The sequence below is a fragment of the Mugil cephalus genome, chromosome 5 (assembly GCF_022458985.1).
Source record: "Mugil cephalus isolate CIBA_MC_2020 chromosome 5, CIBA_Mcephalus_1.1, whole genome shotgun sequence".
NCBI lineage: Eukaryota > Metazoa > Chordata > Actinopteri > Mugiliformes > Mugilidae > Mugil > Mugil cephalus.
The window spans coordinates 21,901,105-21,919,310 of record NC_061774.1 but is presented as its reverse complement, the minus strand read 5'-3'; the positions used below and the strand labels follow the sequence as shown (position 1 = coordinate 21,919,310).

Genomic DNA, 18,206 nt, shown 5'->3' with positions numbered 1-18,206 from the left:
TGGCTGCCGGTGAGTTATTGGACCAAGCCCAGAAACATTTAACGATTACCATATTACAAAATACTGTCTCTTTTTATTTATTCATACTACGTTCTGGCTGCATATCTGTCTGTCTATGTACATACAGGGGTTTATCCAATCAGTGTTAGTACAGTATTGAGCCCTGTTCAGACTTGGTCATTTGAATGAGCTGAATGAGGAAAAAATACAATGTGATCACACCTGACATGCAACATCAATATCAGTTGGTGTGTTGTAGAGTATTGTAGCAGCTTCTGTCTCTAATGGATCCTTATTTCCCTTTGTTTGGGGAAAATATTGGCTATGCACTTTTTTTAAAAAAAAGTTTTAAAGTCTGTCTTACACCTGTTTATTTATTATTTATTTACCGATCTCCTCTTTGATGCGAGTTATCTTAGAGACCAGTGAAAGTAAAATCTTCTGGAATAAAGGCGAATCAAGACAGTGCTGACTTTTAGGAAGTGCAAAACCTAACTAGACGCTCGTGTTGATTTTTGCCACCGTGTCCAGTTCAGTCAACATGATCGTGTTTATAATTAACCACATGCCGATGAAATCATAGTGTGTTCGTTAATTCTTATCTGACTTGTTTTCGGTTACAAGGATATTAAATATATTAAAAGGGTCTTAGCTCTAACAAACAGACATACACTAAGGTGCTGTCGGTGGATCATGAACCTCCTGACAGACTTCAGCACGTCAGGATGAGCATCCCCACATCCTCCACCATCGTCCTCAACACCGGAGTGCCACAGGGCTGTGTCCTAAGTCCCACCCTCTTCACACTTTACACCCGTGACTATGTCGCTACCTGAGATACTAACACTATCATCAAATTTGCTGATGACACGACGGTCGTGGGACTGATCGGCGGTGACAACGAGGCTCCATACAGGGAGCGTGTCCAGAAACTAGTGGCCTGGTTTTCGCCGCACACATGTCAAAGCACCAACAGACTGTGGCTCAACAGTGAACGCCACATTTATCCTCAGAAAACCCCAGCTGTGTCTCTTTTTTTTTTTCTGGGTCAACAAGATGGCAGAGTGGATTGTAGGCTACCCACTCCCACATCTGGACAAGATCTACTCGAGCCCACTCACCCAGGACACTCACTGATTAGCAGCCTCCCCTCTGAAAGACTCAGAGTCGTGAGGACCCGCACCATTAGACTCGAGCACGGCTTTTTACCCCATGGCTGTGAAAATGCTGGAGCTGAAGGAACGTTACCAACATCTATCTCTCAACAGCTAACAGCATGTGACAAGATCCACGCCACTGTTGCCATGCAACAGTCCAAACAAGCGGATCACCTTGGACACGGTTTTGCCAAGACTATCTAGACTTTAATGGTTGAAGCATAAGTGCTAAAATACCATTGACTGCATATATTAGACACCGAGATGTCACAACTCTGAAACGTAAAATTTAATTTTTTATTTTATTTTTATTTTTTTTATTTTTTTTTATTTGTGCAAATTGTTGTACAGTACCAAGACAAGGGAAATTACCCCCCCCCCCCCCCCCCACAAAAAAAAAAACAAACAAAACAAAACAAAAAAAAAACAACAACATACAGCCAGCACTTAGTCAACACAGAGAAAAGGAAGTGTGCAAATATACAGTCACTGAAAAGATGTCCCAGAGTGTCCACACACATTGAGTCCAGGAGGCCTGAGTCATAGGGGAACGGCAAAGTGTCAGTATGGACAACTTACAGGAATATTCAAAAAAAAAAAAAACAGTGAGCCCAGTTTGTTGTCTGTCCTTCCTGGTGTATTCTATGAAAGGGCTCCAGATCTTCTTGAATTTATCTAGGGAGACATAGAAAACCGAAGTTCTTCCAAGTGTAAAGAGGAAACCATGTCATTTAGCCACCATTTGAAGCAGGGAGGAGAAGCTGACCCATCACCCTTTTTGCAATGGCCGTGCCAAACATGAGCGCTTGTTGTAAGGCAGGAGGAAGAGTCAAAGAACCACTGGAGCAGCCCAGAATCACTAAGAGACAGTCAGGAACAAATTAAACAAATTAAAAATGTCAACCCAGAAACCTGTGAGCTCAGAGCAGGACCAGAAGAGATGCCCAAGAGGTTCCATCAGCTGATTTACATCTATCACAAGTGGTGGAGACAGTGGGAAAAAATATATTCAGTTTAGTCTTGGAATTTAGTCTGTGAATTACTTTAAACTGAATGAGCTGAAATTGAGCATTAATAGAACATAATTTTATCCTGTATAACCCTTGTAAAATTGAATTTTTAATAGCCCTGGTCTAGACACTAATATTTTGGTGGGCAATTCAGAAAATGTCCAGTTTCAAAAGAAAAATACGGTTTTCGTGTGCACATGGATGTGTTTCAGCTGTTTTTACCAAGAAAGTGCCAATAAATAAAAGACTTAAACTCTTATCATTCAGGCCCTTTTGCAAGACAACAACACAGATTTAGGACATTCCCAAAATAAATTGAATGATCTTCATGAATGTGTTGGAGCTCGTGCACGGTCTTGGTCTCTTTTGAAAGCCAAGACTCTGTTTCTGTCACAATAGTCAGAATCACTCACAGTGGTATTGTTCTTGACTAATCAAAGTTGGCACACAGTTAAAAAAAATATATATAAAATATAAATAAAGTTGTTGGATTCACCTGAATTTTTTTTGCTTTAAAAATGTGTTGGTTGTGTGGTCAGCTGTGACTTTTATCAATGAAACCAGAAGAAAGTTACCAATTGCATGTGACATTTCCTCTCTCCACTGCTGTCCTATACAGGAGCCAGCAAAACTATAAAGTGACTTGAGGACCTTTTTGAAAACCAGAAACAAACCTGCAATTTCACCACTGAACAACAGGTGGCATCGGTGGCACATGACCGCAGAGCTGCCTGTCCGGTTTGTTTGCAGACAGGTTTGCCTTCCTGTTTGGCACTGTGTGAGCCACTAAATGGTATGTGAATGTAAAGAGGTCTGAAGAAAATCCATTTAAGCTAAGCTAAAGTTCTGAGCTAATGTGGCGTGTTAATGGCTCTAGAGATGACGGCAAAGAGATTTTAGTTGGAGAGTGAAAGCATGCCTTTGTCAACTCCAATATTTGAAGAAGAGGGAATAGAAAGAAGAGAAGGGACTTTCTGATATGACTTGTTGCTGCTGCTTGTGGTCCAGGAAATTAAAGCAGAGCAGGGGTGAAGGAGACCTACGGACACAAAGGAGCTAGTGAGAGAACATTAAACGTAGAAGATATAACGTATTAAAAGACAGACTGCTTAAACCGGACTAATGGCATGCGGTTAACAGTTGTCAGGGAAACTTGGCCACTCGCCACCGAGGCCTTGAGATAAACAGGAAGTAGAGTGAGAACTGAGAACAACAAGTGAAACTGAAACAGCAGTTAGTGCTCGGCTTAAACTCTTGTCAGTGAGTGAAACAAGGCACATCTGCAACTCTGACAAAGAGCAAAACCACACACGTATTTTTCCGCTCAGCACTAACACACACACACACACACACAGCTTGTCGTACAGTCACTACATGTACTAACTTGCAGACGTCAGCAGCGAATCTAACTCTTATCTCGGGCCTAGTGAGCCCTAGCCCAACTCTGGCTTCACTTTTTCCAAGAGGCGGCAACACGGCCTCCTTTTCGGAGGACTTTGTTTTTACTGGATGTCTTTATCTTAACAGCTACAGATTTACAACTTTCCTCTGTTGTGCGAGAAGCCGTAAAGGCGGACTCTGATCTTTCTGGGTGTGTAAGATAACCCTAACTCAACCGCTGATTGCACAGGTAATAAATGATGTGTACAGACCTCGGGATAAATACAAAAACAGTCTTTATTCAGATTTTACATGTTGATTCACATGTAGTTTTCTTAATGTACAGAGAATAAACAGTGACGTGTTGTTGAAAACCTCTCGGTGCATCGTGAGAAGCAGATCAGTGATCAGCTTTTTTCCTTATGTGCTTAAGCAAAAGATAGAGAGAGACCTGTTTTAACTCATAAGTGATTCAGTGGCCCTGAATTGCTTATGCGGAAAAGAAAAAAGAAAAAAAAGTTGGAAAACATCAACCCACTGCGTGATAGATCACTTTAATATTAAAACTCCCCACTGCCAACTTTCACTGTTGACTTTTCCCTTTTACACATACAACAAAGCAGAAATCAACTCTATGTAAAAGTGCACTTTAGTTCTTTGCTGAGCGTCTTTGTGATGACGCTCAGGCTTTTGTTTTGTTTTTTTTTTTAAAAAAAGTTTAATTATTAATATTTCTTTATTAAGGCAATGCAAACGAGGGAAAAGTCTGAATATTTGATTATCAGGCCAGACGTCTTGATCATTTGGAACTTCAGAACTTGCTCAACTTCAAGTCGACTGACGCTTAAAACATTTTAAAAAAAAAACACAATGTTAACTTGAAATACGCACTGGTGCAAAGACCTGGGAAGACGCACGTTTATTTATTTATTTGTTTGTTTTTAATATCCCAGGCAGCATGTCATTTGGCACGTTTAAACAGTGCAAACAATTCATGGTTATTATACTAAGAGAGGATGTTACCACAGTAACACATTGCAAAGATTTATATGATAAAAAAAAAAAGGTAAATGATGCTTTCAGACACAAAGCTGGTTGCGCTGCGGAGTCGAGCAAACTGTTTGCTACAGTATGGAGCAAATAAGTTATTCTGTTTACAAGCTTTTTACAAGCTGTTTACAAGCTTGAGAAACTTTCCCAGGTCTTTAAAGCCATTAACGAAGAAACGCATCAAGATAACTGATATGGAGGGAAAGTAGTGTCCAATACAGGGCGATGAGAGATAAGTACTGTGTTTTTTTTTTTTTTTAGTGAAACGAACCACAACAGACGTGCACAAGAGGGTCGAATGTGTGCTCTGAGAGGGAGTCTGCAGTGCAGCCTAAAAGTAAAACGCAAAACGGGACCAGGACTGCAGCGGCAACGATGATGATGATTTACCGAGATGAACTTTGACCGCTGCATGTGCCCGACGCGCCGCACTCTGGCTTCACGAGCCACAGCGACAAAAACCGCGACGTTGTGTCTGAAAGCCTCTTTTACACGGACAGAATAAACAGGAAGGTGTTTGTCATGGCTGCTGAAGTCATTTAGTATGGACCGCGTTTAATCAGAACCCATGTATTGCAGCTTTTTGCATAATGAACTACGATGAACTTCAAAAACGCGGAGCGAGTTTGAAGCGGTCTGTCACTGTGAGTTCGTGGTGCTCTAAGGCAAACATGGAAGAAATGGTTACAGCCAAACTCAACACAAACCCCTTAGAAGCGGTGAGAATGTCAATAGATTCACCGCGATCGTTAGGTGCGTCCAGTGTTCAGGTTTTCTAGGGGTTTGGTTCGAGAACATCGCCGACTCCTGCAGACTCCACTGCAACTTTTTAAAACCGGTTCCCAGTGGAGCTCGACCGACTGTGCTTTAGTCTGCGAGCTGCCAACAATCCCACTCATCAGTTTACAACTGAGCAGGCAGTGATTCTCAAGAGGACGTAATAATATATTAAAAAAATATAACTATATATATATATATATATATATATATATAGGGAGGGAGAGAGATGTAAATTGGACAGAGCTGGAGCAGGAGGAATGAAGAGGTGGATGTGATCACACCTGAGCTCTGTGAAGTCAGCGGGGAACATTTTTAACGCTGAGGGACAGAGGACTGTAAAAGAAAACAACCAACTCTGCTCGCTAACGCCCCGTCCTCATCCTTTAAATGAACTTCAGTATAACGTAAAGGATCCATCTCTTCCTCCAACTTATATAGCTTCAATAGAAATTATTTGTCACTAAAAAAAAAAAACAAACGTAGTAACCAGGTCCAGATCCTCCCGCGCTTCCTACGACGCCGTCGACTTAAAGCCGACTAACATTCCTAACGTCTACCAGCCAGCAGACTAAAGCACAGGTAGTTTGAATCCAGCCACGCTATCAAAGGCACAAATAATCAATAAAGCTTTTATCCTCCTCCCCACACTATCACACACTCAAGTAAACACACACGCGCCAGTGCTGTCCGTAAGGTGCTGAAGCGGCTTGCAGGCATACATCCATATGAGCTATATACATTATTAACACCAGGAGAGGAGAGGAGAGGAGAAGACATGATTACATGGTTCACAGTCTGTCAGTCTGTCTGTCAGTTCATCCATGTGTGTTGGGGAATACATTGTCCTGAGGTTTCCAGACAGACACACACACACACACACACACTCGCACACACACACAAACACAAACACGCCTGCTTTCCACTGTGGGGCCGATCATGAAAGTTAAAACTTTCATCTGATAAAAAAAACATCCTTCCTTTGATTGTTTTTTGTAACAAAAACTGAGCTGATTTGGGATCAAATTAATCGTTCCCTGCTGTCTGGGTGGTTTAAAATCGCATCAACAGAACTGATTTAATATATTTAAAAAAAAAAAAACAAAAAAAAAAAAACGTATTCATCCGCAGACTTGAACGATAAAATCTTTTCTCTCGTCTTCCAAGAAAAAAAGTGGCGACGTTCTTTCACGAGAGGATAGTGTAAACTAAACAGCTAAACAGCAGGAGAAATAATCGTGGTATGACCAGACGTGTCACTGCGTACTCTCCGCTGTGTTTTTTAGTTCTAGCGTGTGGACGGTAACGCTAACCCTCCTGGACGTGGAGAAAGAGCAAGGACGCCGACGTCACACGCCCGACGGGGCCAATGCAGAAGCTCCGCGTTTATTTCAAGTGCTCCCCACTCGCAGGGCATTTCAACCAACAGAGAACAGAAATAACAGAGCGTGTCTGGATGTGCCCCCCCGCTCGTAAGATGCCATTTTACCACCACGACCGGGATCTGGTTCTGAACTCAGAACTTTTCTCTGTTGGTCGAAAAAAATTGAACGTACGAAAGGGGGAGAACGAATGGAACGACCCAGACAGACGTTACACAATAAATCAAAGGTTTGGATGTTGCGCCTTCTAAAGGCCCCACGTGGCCCCTGATGGAGAAAACAAACATTCTCTGTCATTCCTACGCCCCCCCGGGGGGGGGGGGGGGCGGCGACGGCGACGGTGGTGCTCCCTCTCGTCTGAGGTCAAGAGGACGTGACGTCGGAAGTTTTCATAATGACACTTGCGCGCATCTCGTGGGTGTGGCTGGCCGCCGTGGAGCCGATAGAGTTTTGGCTGTAGGCCGGCGTCCAGTTGTCGGTGTAGCTGATTAGAGGGGTGGGGTCCCGCGTGCTGGTCACCCTGAAGTTGGGTTTGCTCGGGCTGACGAACGTGGCCATGCCAGGGAGAGAACACGAGGGAATCCTGAGAACTGATGTGTTGTAGTTGTTGCTGCGTTTGTAGGGGCCGAAGCCCGGCTAGACAAAAACAACAAAGAAGGAAGAAGAAGGTAATGGAACCGCATAGGCAACAAAAAAAAAAAAAAAAACAATGTAAAGATTGTGGGTGTTTTTTGACGCATGCTGCGGTTAACAGTGTAAATTCACCAACCACACAACAGCTTATCTGATAAACACTAACCTCCTTTATCTCTCTTATTAGTTATATTATTCACATTAGGGTTTAAACTTGAGTGTTAACAACTTGGTTATGAGCACATACACACTCTGACTGCCAGTAGGTACGTAGGTGGTAGTAGTGTGAGGTGTGTTTGTAAGCGAGTGTGTATACGGGCATGCGGGTTTTCATGAAACCTCAAATCAAACTGTTAATGTTTAACTGCATCAGTTCCTGACTAGGCCCTCCCTTTTCTCATTCTCTCGCAACATTACAGGAAGGAAAACACACACACACACACACACACACTTCTCTAAATCTAACCTTAAACCTAAAACTAAATCTTAACCCTTGAACATCCGTCTGAAGCTCCTCGCAAGCATCGCACACACACACTACACACACTCTCTCTGCGTCTGAGCAGTGAGGCTGAAACACGTGAAAACCTGTTCGCCTGAAACTCATATTAGTGATTCACACTCTTTCCGTCTGATGCACAACGTCAGACTAACCTCTTTGATGTCTTCTGTGTCGCTGTCTGTGTCGCTGTCTGTAGAAATAAAACGCACACACACATATATAAACGTTCATGTATGAATAAAGCCACATTCAGAAAGTGACCAGTTAAAGTGAGAACAATCAGACAGACAGAAGAAATAAAGGCTTTAACTTTCACCTGTAAAATCATATTAACAAACATATAATAACAATAATAATTAAGGATGCATGAGTGGCTTCAACTTGACTCTTCAAGTAATAAATAAAAAAAAAAAAATGAGGAAATATGAAGTAGTTGTATAAAGATAGGCGCTCTAACATGAACCCGCCTGGCCAGCTGAGCCTGAATGACTGGATGAATGACTGATACAGAGCACCACGAACATGAACGCACCTCAAAGGTGGTAATGAAACCGTTTGTTTTTTTACTATATTCATCTATTACACAATCCCAGCGAAACGAGTTGTGTCGTCGGCGGCTGCGGCTGCTGCTCGGTATCTAACACTGGCTTATTTTATCACATTCACTCGGTTTCCCACACATTTGCCTCGAGATTACATGCGGTGACAAAGTCCCTCCCCCTCCTCCATAACCAGTGTTACAGATGTTACCAGCTGCTCAAAATAATCAAAAAGCTAAAAGAGATAAAGCTGCGTGTTTTTAACACCACTTGACTCTTGTCTAGTAAGAAGCTGCTGAATTCTAACCACTACCATCTAAAAAAAAACATGTAACTGTGGTCAGATGTGCTCTGAATAGCACCCGCCCCCCCACTCCACTCCACTCCACTCCTGTGACTTCTGCTTCATCTCCTAACATGCTGTGGTTAAGACATTAAGACGTGATGTGCGTCCTCTCACCGCAGCACGAGGACACGGGAGAGATTTGGAGCGGGTACGAGTGGGAGGAGCTGACGGTCTGCTCCTCGTTCTCAGTGGTCACTTCGATGGTTTGGCAGACGAACGGCAGCTGCTCGCTGGTGATCACGTGGTCTTCTACCGAACTGTGAATGGCTGCGGGAGGACACACGGGATCCGTTATGACAGACGGAACTAAACGGCTTTAACTTTAATGCACAGGTGGCAAACATAAGGCACAAGTGTACAAGGGTCTAATCTGAATTTGGAAAAGTGAAGGTTACACAGAAGTTACACTTTTATTCCTAATGTGTCCACTATTTTAACTATTAGTAACTATTGTTTGTCCATTTGGGCAAAGTTGTCCTCTTCGTTCTGGCTGTGTTAGTGCATATGGTAGTTTTTTGTAACAAAGTCTATCTCCACACAGATTAATTCTAAAAGATCAACACAACACTGTGGAAAAAGTTTAACACCCTCGTGTAACCTCAGTGGACAATGACGTCCATGTACAAAAACTGCGATAAAAACTTATTATTTTCAGATTTTTTTCTGCATAAATCTCTTAAACCACTTCAGCACTTCACAAAACTACTAAAAATTCAATCATTTTGAGGATTTTAACCCTTTAAATGCCACTTTGACTAATACAAGTTACTGTTGTTTTTCTTACCAAAAACAAACATGAAAAATTTGCTATTTTCCATAAAATTAATATTGGGGGACAGGGGCATTTTTTTCTTATCAGTCTTGGGTATAACCAAGATTAGTGGATTAGCAGAACCAACGTATAAAAACTGAACATCATCCATAAACAGGAAGCAGTTTTTTGGGGGAAAAGAAAACAGTCCCCATATGTGGACACGGGGATTATTTCATTGCGTTAAACAATGAAGTCGCTGATGTGCATCACATGTATAAAACTACTTCAATAACTGAACATTGCTGAGCAAAAACAGGACTGCAAACAATCAAGTCCCAACTTGTTACATTTGTGCATCATATCAAAGTAGAAAATCTAAAAAGCGTGAATAAACAAGTTGCAACCGTAAAACATGGTGGGGATTTGTACTTTGTCCACTTTTGTCCCGTGATTGGCTGTAATAAGCTGCAATAAAACTTAATGTCCCCATATGAGGACACAGGGTCTCAGGAGGTTTACACAGACAAAAAAAAATAATCAGTTAAGTTTTTATAGCAGTTTTTGGACATTTTTGGTTCAAAGAGGGTTAAACAGATGCCTAAAGGGTTAATAAGACAAGTGGACATAAGATAAACACTGAGACCCAGGACTAAACAGCAGGCAGCAATGAGCCCAAACTGCACTTATATTTCTTAAGAAATTTCATCCCCCCCTCCAAGTTTAGTTTATTAAATGTAAACTTTCTCCTAATTTACTTGTTCTTCTTTACACTTAAACTAATGGAAATAATCTGGAGTTGTCGTTGCCTATAGGTTATTATTCTGCTATGTTACTGTTCCCACCCACGTCAGATCAAATGTGGACATTTAAGCCTTTTTTTTTTTATTCTTTAAGTACATCCATCAGGTTCCAACATGCTCAGGAAGTTTCTTATGCAAATAACCAGGGTGCTCTTTGGAAAGAGAGAGATAAACAGCAAAGCTTGAAGAAGGAGTACAAGGAACTCCTCTAGCACAATAAAAACATGTATAAAGTCTTTATTGAGATGGCTGTTTCTTATAAAATGGGTTAAAACATTAGCGCTAAAAAAATGGACACTGGGATAAAGACCATGTGTATCGGGAAACCGTCCTTTCTTTTAGCGCTAATGTTTTTTAAACCGTTCCACAATGAAATAAAGCCTTTATTTACACCACAGGCCAAAGGTTTGGAAGCAACTTCAATTTCCTTTTCACACTGCCAACGACTTTTGCTTTCATTGACATGAACATTTTCCTCAATTTACCTTCAGGTGTTCATTGATGTTACCAGACCATTGCTGAATAAATGTCAGCAAAAGAAAAGAAGAGCTTAGTTTTAGGCTTGAGAAGATTTGCAAGAATCACAACTGCAGTGCCAACGTAAAAAAAAATAATAAAAAAAAACAAATCACAGTTTGCATCATTCACTTTAACTCTTCTAATACTTTTGAGAGTCTGCGTAGAAATATCCCTTGGTGAATGAATGACTCGTATACGCCAAGCTGTTGTTAATACCTGGTAATTATAGTAAAAATAGCTTCTGATAAGTTCTCTTCATATAATAATCATGTTTATTTTGATGCAAAGTGACCAACGATACTATGATCTTTTATGTTCAAATTAGCTCTTGCTTCCAAACTTGTAGTGTTGTGTATATATACATATTTCCTTGGACTCTTCCTTCAAGCTTTGCTATTCTGACACCTGATCTTTTTTTGCTTTGTTTCTATAAAACACGTCAAAATCCACGGAAGAAAGGAGGGTTTAGTTATTATAAACATTATATACACAGCTCTAAAGCATTTCTTTATCAACAAAGGCAGACATACGAATAAATGTGCCATGTCAAAAGCAGGGAGAGGTCACACACACACACACACGTCTCAACAGCATAACAAAAGAAAAAGATGGTGAGATACCTGGTGCGCTGTCAGCCACCGTCAGCTCTAGTGCTTCCTGCTTGATGATTTCCTGTTTGGTGTAATCAATAGGTCCAGCGTTAGCCTCAACTAGAGTCCTGTCCGGAGACGGAGGAGCTGCCTGCTGGTCAGAAAAAGGGCCGAGTTATGGTTGAGCGGGGGGATTTAATTTGTTCATACAGTCCTCACATATTTTCTTTCATCCCAGTAAAAACTGACGACCAACAAGAGTTTATGTTGAATGCAACAGTCAGATGTTAGAAACTGTGAGACAACACTCAGTAACACAGGGAGCTGCTGCGCTTTAAACAAATGAATTTCCTTTGTTATTTCCCTGCCACAATGTCATTGTAATCCAGGGGAGATCACACAGAGATAAAATTTAACATTTGAAGCATTTCAGGCATGTCAACAAACAAATGAAACAGGCCGAACTGTTCGAAACCAACTTGCCAAGTATTACACAATCGTTCCCGTCAGCTTCTGAAAAAACACGTCCCAGAAAACAGCAGAAGCATTTCTGATTTAACACTTTAATAATTCCGAAGTGTTCATTAAGCGCTTTGCCAAAATGCCAATTCCTTCACCTCGTTACTAATTTACATGTAACTGCTTTAACGTGCCCGCGGCCGGGAGAGCAGGAACCGAACGTGTGAGGAGTAGAGTGTGTGGTTATTGTGGTTACTTTCTGGTAAGAGTCTGAGTCAAGTCCTGACTGGATGCAGAGTTGATCTGCAAATAAGATAATCTGGCTTCAACTCAAGGCTGAGTAAAATTACCAGAAGTGTTTTTCTTCCGTCTTGGCAATAACAAAAACAGCCGCGCTTCTCAGAAAACTACTTCTGTGATGTTTAACATGTCACCAAAGGAGCCAGGAGGAGAGGCCGTTTGAGTTCCAATGAAACGGCTCCGTGAGGAGTCAGAAACTCGCTGATCTTCTGCGCCTGTGTCGCTATTTGTTTGCCTGACTCTGGAATTGAAAGGACCGTGCACCCACAAAAACCGCTACTGTACTCGTGCCGTGCGCGACAGCAACAGCTAGAGGCACGATCGCCTACCTCTTTATTTCCTCTGGGCTTCCCCTCCTTGTCTGTCTTCTTCTTTCCTGAATGGAAACCAGAGAGACGTCAGTTTATTAAAGCGTCTTAATGCACAGATATAAATAAATACGTTCCGTCACCGCGGCGGCGGCGGCGGCGGCGGAGCTCACCTTTCTTCAAGCTCCTCTCTGTGGACGAGAGCATTTTATAGACTCTGAAGGCGTTAGTTCCCTTTTTGATGCTTTTATCCTTCACCTCCTCGATGTCTGGCAGGCTGTTCATGGCGCAGCGGAAGTTGGCTTTCCATGTCTTTGGGTCGGGACGGTCCACACCCGGCTGGTATTTACCTGCACACGGGGACGGATAAAAGTGTAGAATCTCAAAAGGGCATCTGTGGCACTACAGGCATTACTGGCATGCGTGCATCATCTTCAGGGGAACACGGTAGTGTTACTAAGGTTCACGAAAACGATCGCTATCTTATCTTTAGCTTTTTGACCTTCTCTACTGCTGTTTTGTTCTGTAGAAATAAAGGTTTCACCATTTAGTTTTAACAGCAGTTAATCTAAGGTTGTTTGGACATTTTTTGATGTTTTTTTTTAATTTATTTAAATACAAATTGATATGAATCCAACATATTTTCGTAAAGGGATAAATGGAGGCAGAGGACGTCATGTTTCAGTCGCCACTCTACTGTTGCACATGTTTGAAATAAAAAAATAAGATTATTATTAATATTATGAACCTGTGTATTATTTGAATAACTTAAAATTTAATGCAAAAATCACCACAATGATGTTTTAAACCGTTTAAATAAAATAGATTTCTTTTCTTAAAGCACGTGTAGGTTTTCGCTCAGTGGCAACGGTTAAAATCTGAAACCTCTGAGACTTTCATTTCAGCATCTGTTGCGTCACCGCCCCGTGGTCAAATAACGTCTGAGGTAACAAAACGGTGAGCAACCCGATGAGTCACTGATAAAATTAGATGAAAGTCAGTATCTTCACAACATTGTGAAATGCAGGTCCGTGCACTTTATCTTGCTGACAGACACAGAAGGCGGTGGCGCAAACTTTCAACTGGGTGACGACACAGTTTTGCATCTGAGATTCGCGAGAAAAAAAAAAAAAGACCCGACACGTATTTCCAAAGAAAACGAAAACAGAGATCTGCGAGATCGGTGGCTACTTGAATAGCGTGCGATGACTTAATTTGTTTGTCATTAGAATCGATGGTTGAAGGTAAACACTTGTCTCTCCGGTGTCGCTGGGCTGATTTCTGCCGCTTTCCACATCCTTAAAATGTAGAACGGAAAGTAAAGCATCATTTCTTGTTCATAATTTCCGCATGAACGAGTGTGAAAATGAATATTAAACGTACGAGGAGTCAACATTTCTTTCCCACGTCATATGCAAAAACACTGGGGGGACATCCCGACACTGAGGTGAGTTTTCATATGGTTTCCTCTTCACTAATGAGGCACAGAACCAGTGTGTTCAGTCTAAAAAGACGACTCCCTGACCGAACCGAACGTCTTATACCTACAACAAAAAAGTGGGACTGGCATTTTTTTTTTCACCCGGTGAATATTGTGAATATCAAACGTTTCTTTGATTTGCACCAGATAACTGGCGTGGTGTGTGTGTGTGTGTGTGTGTGGTAGACTTGAAAATGAAAACCACCAAAAAGGAGAAGCAGTGGAGCAGTTAACTGCAGTTCAATCTGTGCCTTACCAGTGTGTATGGCCCATCTCATGAAGAGCGGAGCGTCTTTCTCCAGGTCCCAGCCGTGACGCGCCGCGTGCATCCAGGGGATCTGGAAGATCCTCTTTTCCTGCACACATGTACATTCTGGTTAGCGTGTTAACCACACAACACAACCGTTGTTGCGTTGTTGCTCTGTGTGTGGACATTTACCTTGTTAACCCATTTCAATCCCGGAATCTGACAGGAATTGATTTGCTCCTCCAGCCATGGCCGCATCCTCATCCTTTCTACCGGCATCGTGGCCTAGGAACGCAAAAAAATCATAAATACATAATAATAATAATGATAATAATTTTAAAAAAAGCCACGAGTAAATCTTCCTTTACCGATAGCAACCTCTTATATTAAAATCTACCTTTTTTTTCTCCTTTTGGAACATATATGGCACGTCATAACAATAAACCGGGCTGTAATTTACACCGGGAACATTTTCTGAAACACGTGGTTCTACTCTGCCACTACCCACTGCAACAGGAAGCAGCCACTATTTTTTTTTTTCTTCTTTTGTGAGCGACTAACGAGACAATCAATCAGTTTTGTGTGTCGTCGTAAAGATAAAAAAAAAAAACCCTCCAGCTCTGGTTCGTTCGCTGGTTTTAAGATGTTGCTAGGAACAGATGTCATAAGTTACTTTTTCACAAATAAAACTGACGCTGCGGTCGACTCAGACCCACATTCAACTTCTTTCTTTCTTTCTTTCTTTGTTTTTTAGAACAGAAAAACAAGGAGCATGCTTAGTGGAGAAAAACAACAACAACAACAACAACAACAACAAAGAGTCAGGGAATGAAAAAGAAAAAAACCTTCACCCGGCCGGTGTATTTTAAAGCCGGGGTTAGTTTCCCTGCAGCCCGGTCAAAGTCCGGTGAGACCGGCACTCCCTGCACACAGTGGCAACAAGTCACCTACTGACGTGAGCTCCTCAACAGGTCGAACAGGGTGACATGGCACATATTCAAATGCAAAAACATCATCCTAGTTTCTTTTTTCTTTCTGTCTTTCTTTCTTTTTTTTAATGAGCAGCAGGGTTGAAACTTCCAGCTGCATCCGGACGACTTCTGTTTCATTAATATCCGGCAAACTCTACATTTTAAAATCTTAGCAAATATATTACTTCTTTCTTTTTTTTTTGTTTAGCATTTTTAATTCCCATTCCACACTGTATTTACTATATTTTCCTCTAAATATTATAATTTTTTTTTTTTTTGTATATCTTGTATTATCTTATAAATTTGTTATTATTATTATTTTTTTCTGCATATATTCTGGTCTAATTCTGTGCTATTGTGACGAGGAAATTCCTCATGAGCGGGATAAATAAACAGCGTCTAATTAATGTGGGAATAACTAGCATATAATGAGATAAGTAAACGTGTTGCTTGAATGCATTAGGGTCGAGTTACATGTGGTAATCATTAATTTCAAAGCCACACTACTGTAGTAGTTGTTTTTTTGTGGGGTTGCTGATTGCAATAAAAAATAAAATAAAATAAAAATATATATATATATATATAAAAGCGGGCAGTAGCTTGACAAATAACAGGTGGTATTAGCTATCCTGCTAACACACACACACACACACAAAAACACGAATATTATATGAAATATTTACCAAACTACGCTTCAGTTTGTCGCGTATAGACCCTTGAAGTTCAAAACTAACATCCAAATCCCCGACGCTTTCCATGAGGTCAGGAAAGAGCCGAAAAGCTGCAGCCGCATTAGCTTGAACCTTTTAGAGGTTAGTGGCGTGTTTATTTGGTGAGTAAAGTCTGATTTAGAAACAGGGGTCAGGTCGAAAGTTAAAACAGCGGTGTGTTTGTCTGCCCAGGCTGCACGGGAGCAAGGAGACAGAAAGAAAGAAGAAGAAAAAAACAAAACAAAAACAACAACATCGACAACGAAGCCAAAAGTGAAAATAAATCCCATACCTAGTCAACAAAGGGCAGAGAAAAACTGCAGTGCTACTTTCACTTAGGTTCGAGCTGGGGATCCGTCATGTCGTGTCGTGTCGTTAGGAAGTCTTGTGGGTAAATGCGGAAATAAAAGCCTTTACCTGTTCAGTGTTGGACGGCCTCTGTGGCCTCACGGTCCAGCCCCGAGGAGTCGCACAGCCCGAGCCGAAGTTGGGGCAAGTTGAATTATTCGAGGCTTTAAGTGAGGGAAAGAAAAGAAAAAGAAAAAAAAAAGGAAAGCGTTTCTGCGTCCAGACCGAAAGCAAAACAACGACGGCTGCTGCTTCGGGAAGTGGGGGCTCGGCCTGGAAATCCCCCTCCTGCTCCGTCTCTCCCTCGCTGACTCTCTCTCTCTCTCTCTGTCGGGGGCGAGCGGCGTCGCGGAGGAGCTTGCGTGCGCGCTCCCGCCGAACGACCCAGACGCGAAGAGGTCTCACTCCGCTCCGATTTCTCGGTACCATAAAAAAAAAACCCCAAGGACAGCGCTAAGTGTAACTTTATAATTTTCGTTTACTTGCCGAGATATTTGTAAACATATTCTGTTTGCACAGTACTATGCGATATATATTGCACTAGTTTAGTAACATTAAGTAGACATTGTTCATTTTATCTGTATTTTGCTTCCTCTAGTATAAATTATGTTACGATAATACTAATAATAGCCAAGAAAAGTAGTGACCAAAGAGACAACAAAACAACCTCTACACAAGACATACGATAAAATGTAATTAGTAATGGTAAAAGCTCTATCTATCCTTATTTTTATTTATTTTTTATTTATATTTGCTATTTGTAAACATATTCGTATCTGCATCTGCAGGTTTTCTCCAAATATAATATAAAATAGATACTTTATTTATACTAAGAGAAATTCAGTTTCCAGTAGCTTCTTTACATAGAATATGAAATATATATATATAAAGTCACAGTCTATTTGGTTCATATTCATATTATTATATCTGTTTCTACGTGATTAAGCTACTGGACACATAATTTCCCACAGGATAAATAAAGTATCTATCCATCTATTTATCTATATCTGTTTGAATATGTGTCAGGTGTTACAAATATATTTTTAACGGCTGCTGTTATCAATATATTTTCATTGTGATTAATAAATAAACTCCTCCTCTGCAAAGTGAAATATTCATATTAAATAAACCTAAACGAACCAAAAATTCAAGCTCAGATGAGCGCATGTTTAAAATAAAATAAATTAAAATAAAATAAAATAACGCTAGCTGTGGATCGTTGCCATAAAAGAACATAGACGATCTTGGAGGTGGATTTCATTTTCACTTCCTCTATCTTCCCTCCCCCATCCTCCCCTCCGCCCATGTGCATCCTCCCTTTTCTGAATGTCTGCTGCTGGAAATGAAACCAGAAACTTTGCAGAAGCGTTAACAGCCTCATGAGTGTGACAAACTGAAAACGCCACCTGCACTGATTTAGAAAGTACACCTTTTCATTTTGTTTTCCAGTAAGATGAAATGGTGCACCGGATTCAAAACCAACCAAAGTGGTGCTTTTTTTTTCTTTTTTCTTTTTTTTAAACATGAATCGAAACTGAACGCCGCAGTTTCATATGAAAATGTCCAGAATATTATGAAATGCTACCATGATGTAATATTTAAGTCCAAATTTAAAAGACGAAACTAGATATGCTCTAGTTTTAAATCCGCTTAAAACTAAAAAAAAATACACATAGCATATGCATTAATAGCAGCCTTTCAAACATTGACACCTGGGTCTTTTTTTTATGCTAAAGAGAAATTAGGTTTTGGTAAATACGGGAACAGAAACTACTATGTTTGAGAAGCTGTGTTAGTTACAACCTGCAGACCCTTGCTCCCATAGACATGTGCAGTGTGCCAGCTCTGCATAAGGTCAGGGTTATCTCACTCTGAGATATGCAGGCTGCAGCTGAGCCTGGGGAGGGGTCAGATAAACCAACTGAGAAAAAAGCTTCTCATGTT

General features: G+C 41.0%; 1 protein-coding gene across 3 annotated transcripts; it reads right to left on the bottom strand.

The window, feature by feature from the left end:
* Positions 1–3,826: 3,826 nt before the first annotated feature.
* Positions 3,827–16,809, bottom strand: irf2 (interferon regulatory factor 2). 3 transcript variants are annotated; one of them, XM_047584678.1, is made up of 9 exons: positions 16,332–16,809; positions 14,426–14,518; positions 14,243–14,342; positions 12,680–12,856; positions 12,528–12,574; positions 11,470–11,593; positions 8,891–9,043; positions 8,044–8,081; positions 3,827–7,392 (listed from the first exon to the last, which is right to left on the bottom strand). In XM_047584678.1, the coding sequence occupies exons 1-9, from the start codon at positions 16,689–16,691 to the stop codon at positions 7,120–7,122; spliced, it is 1,365 nt and encodes a 454-aa protein (XP_047440634.1). In that variant the 5' UTR covers positions 16,692–16,809; the 3' UTR covers positions 3,827–7,119. The 3 variants fall into 3 exon arrangements, with proteins under 3 accessions (XP_047440634.1, XP_047440635.1, XP_047440636.1); XM_047584679.1 differs by having other exon boundaries at positions 11,470–11,590; positions 16,332–16,803; XM_047584680.1 differs by having other exon boundaries at positions 16,207–16,485.
* Between the last annotated feature and the right edge of the window lie 1,397 nt (positions 16,810–18,206).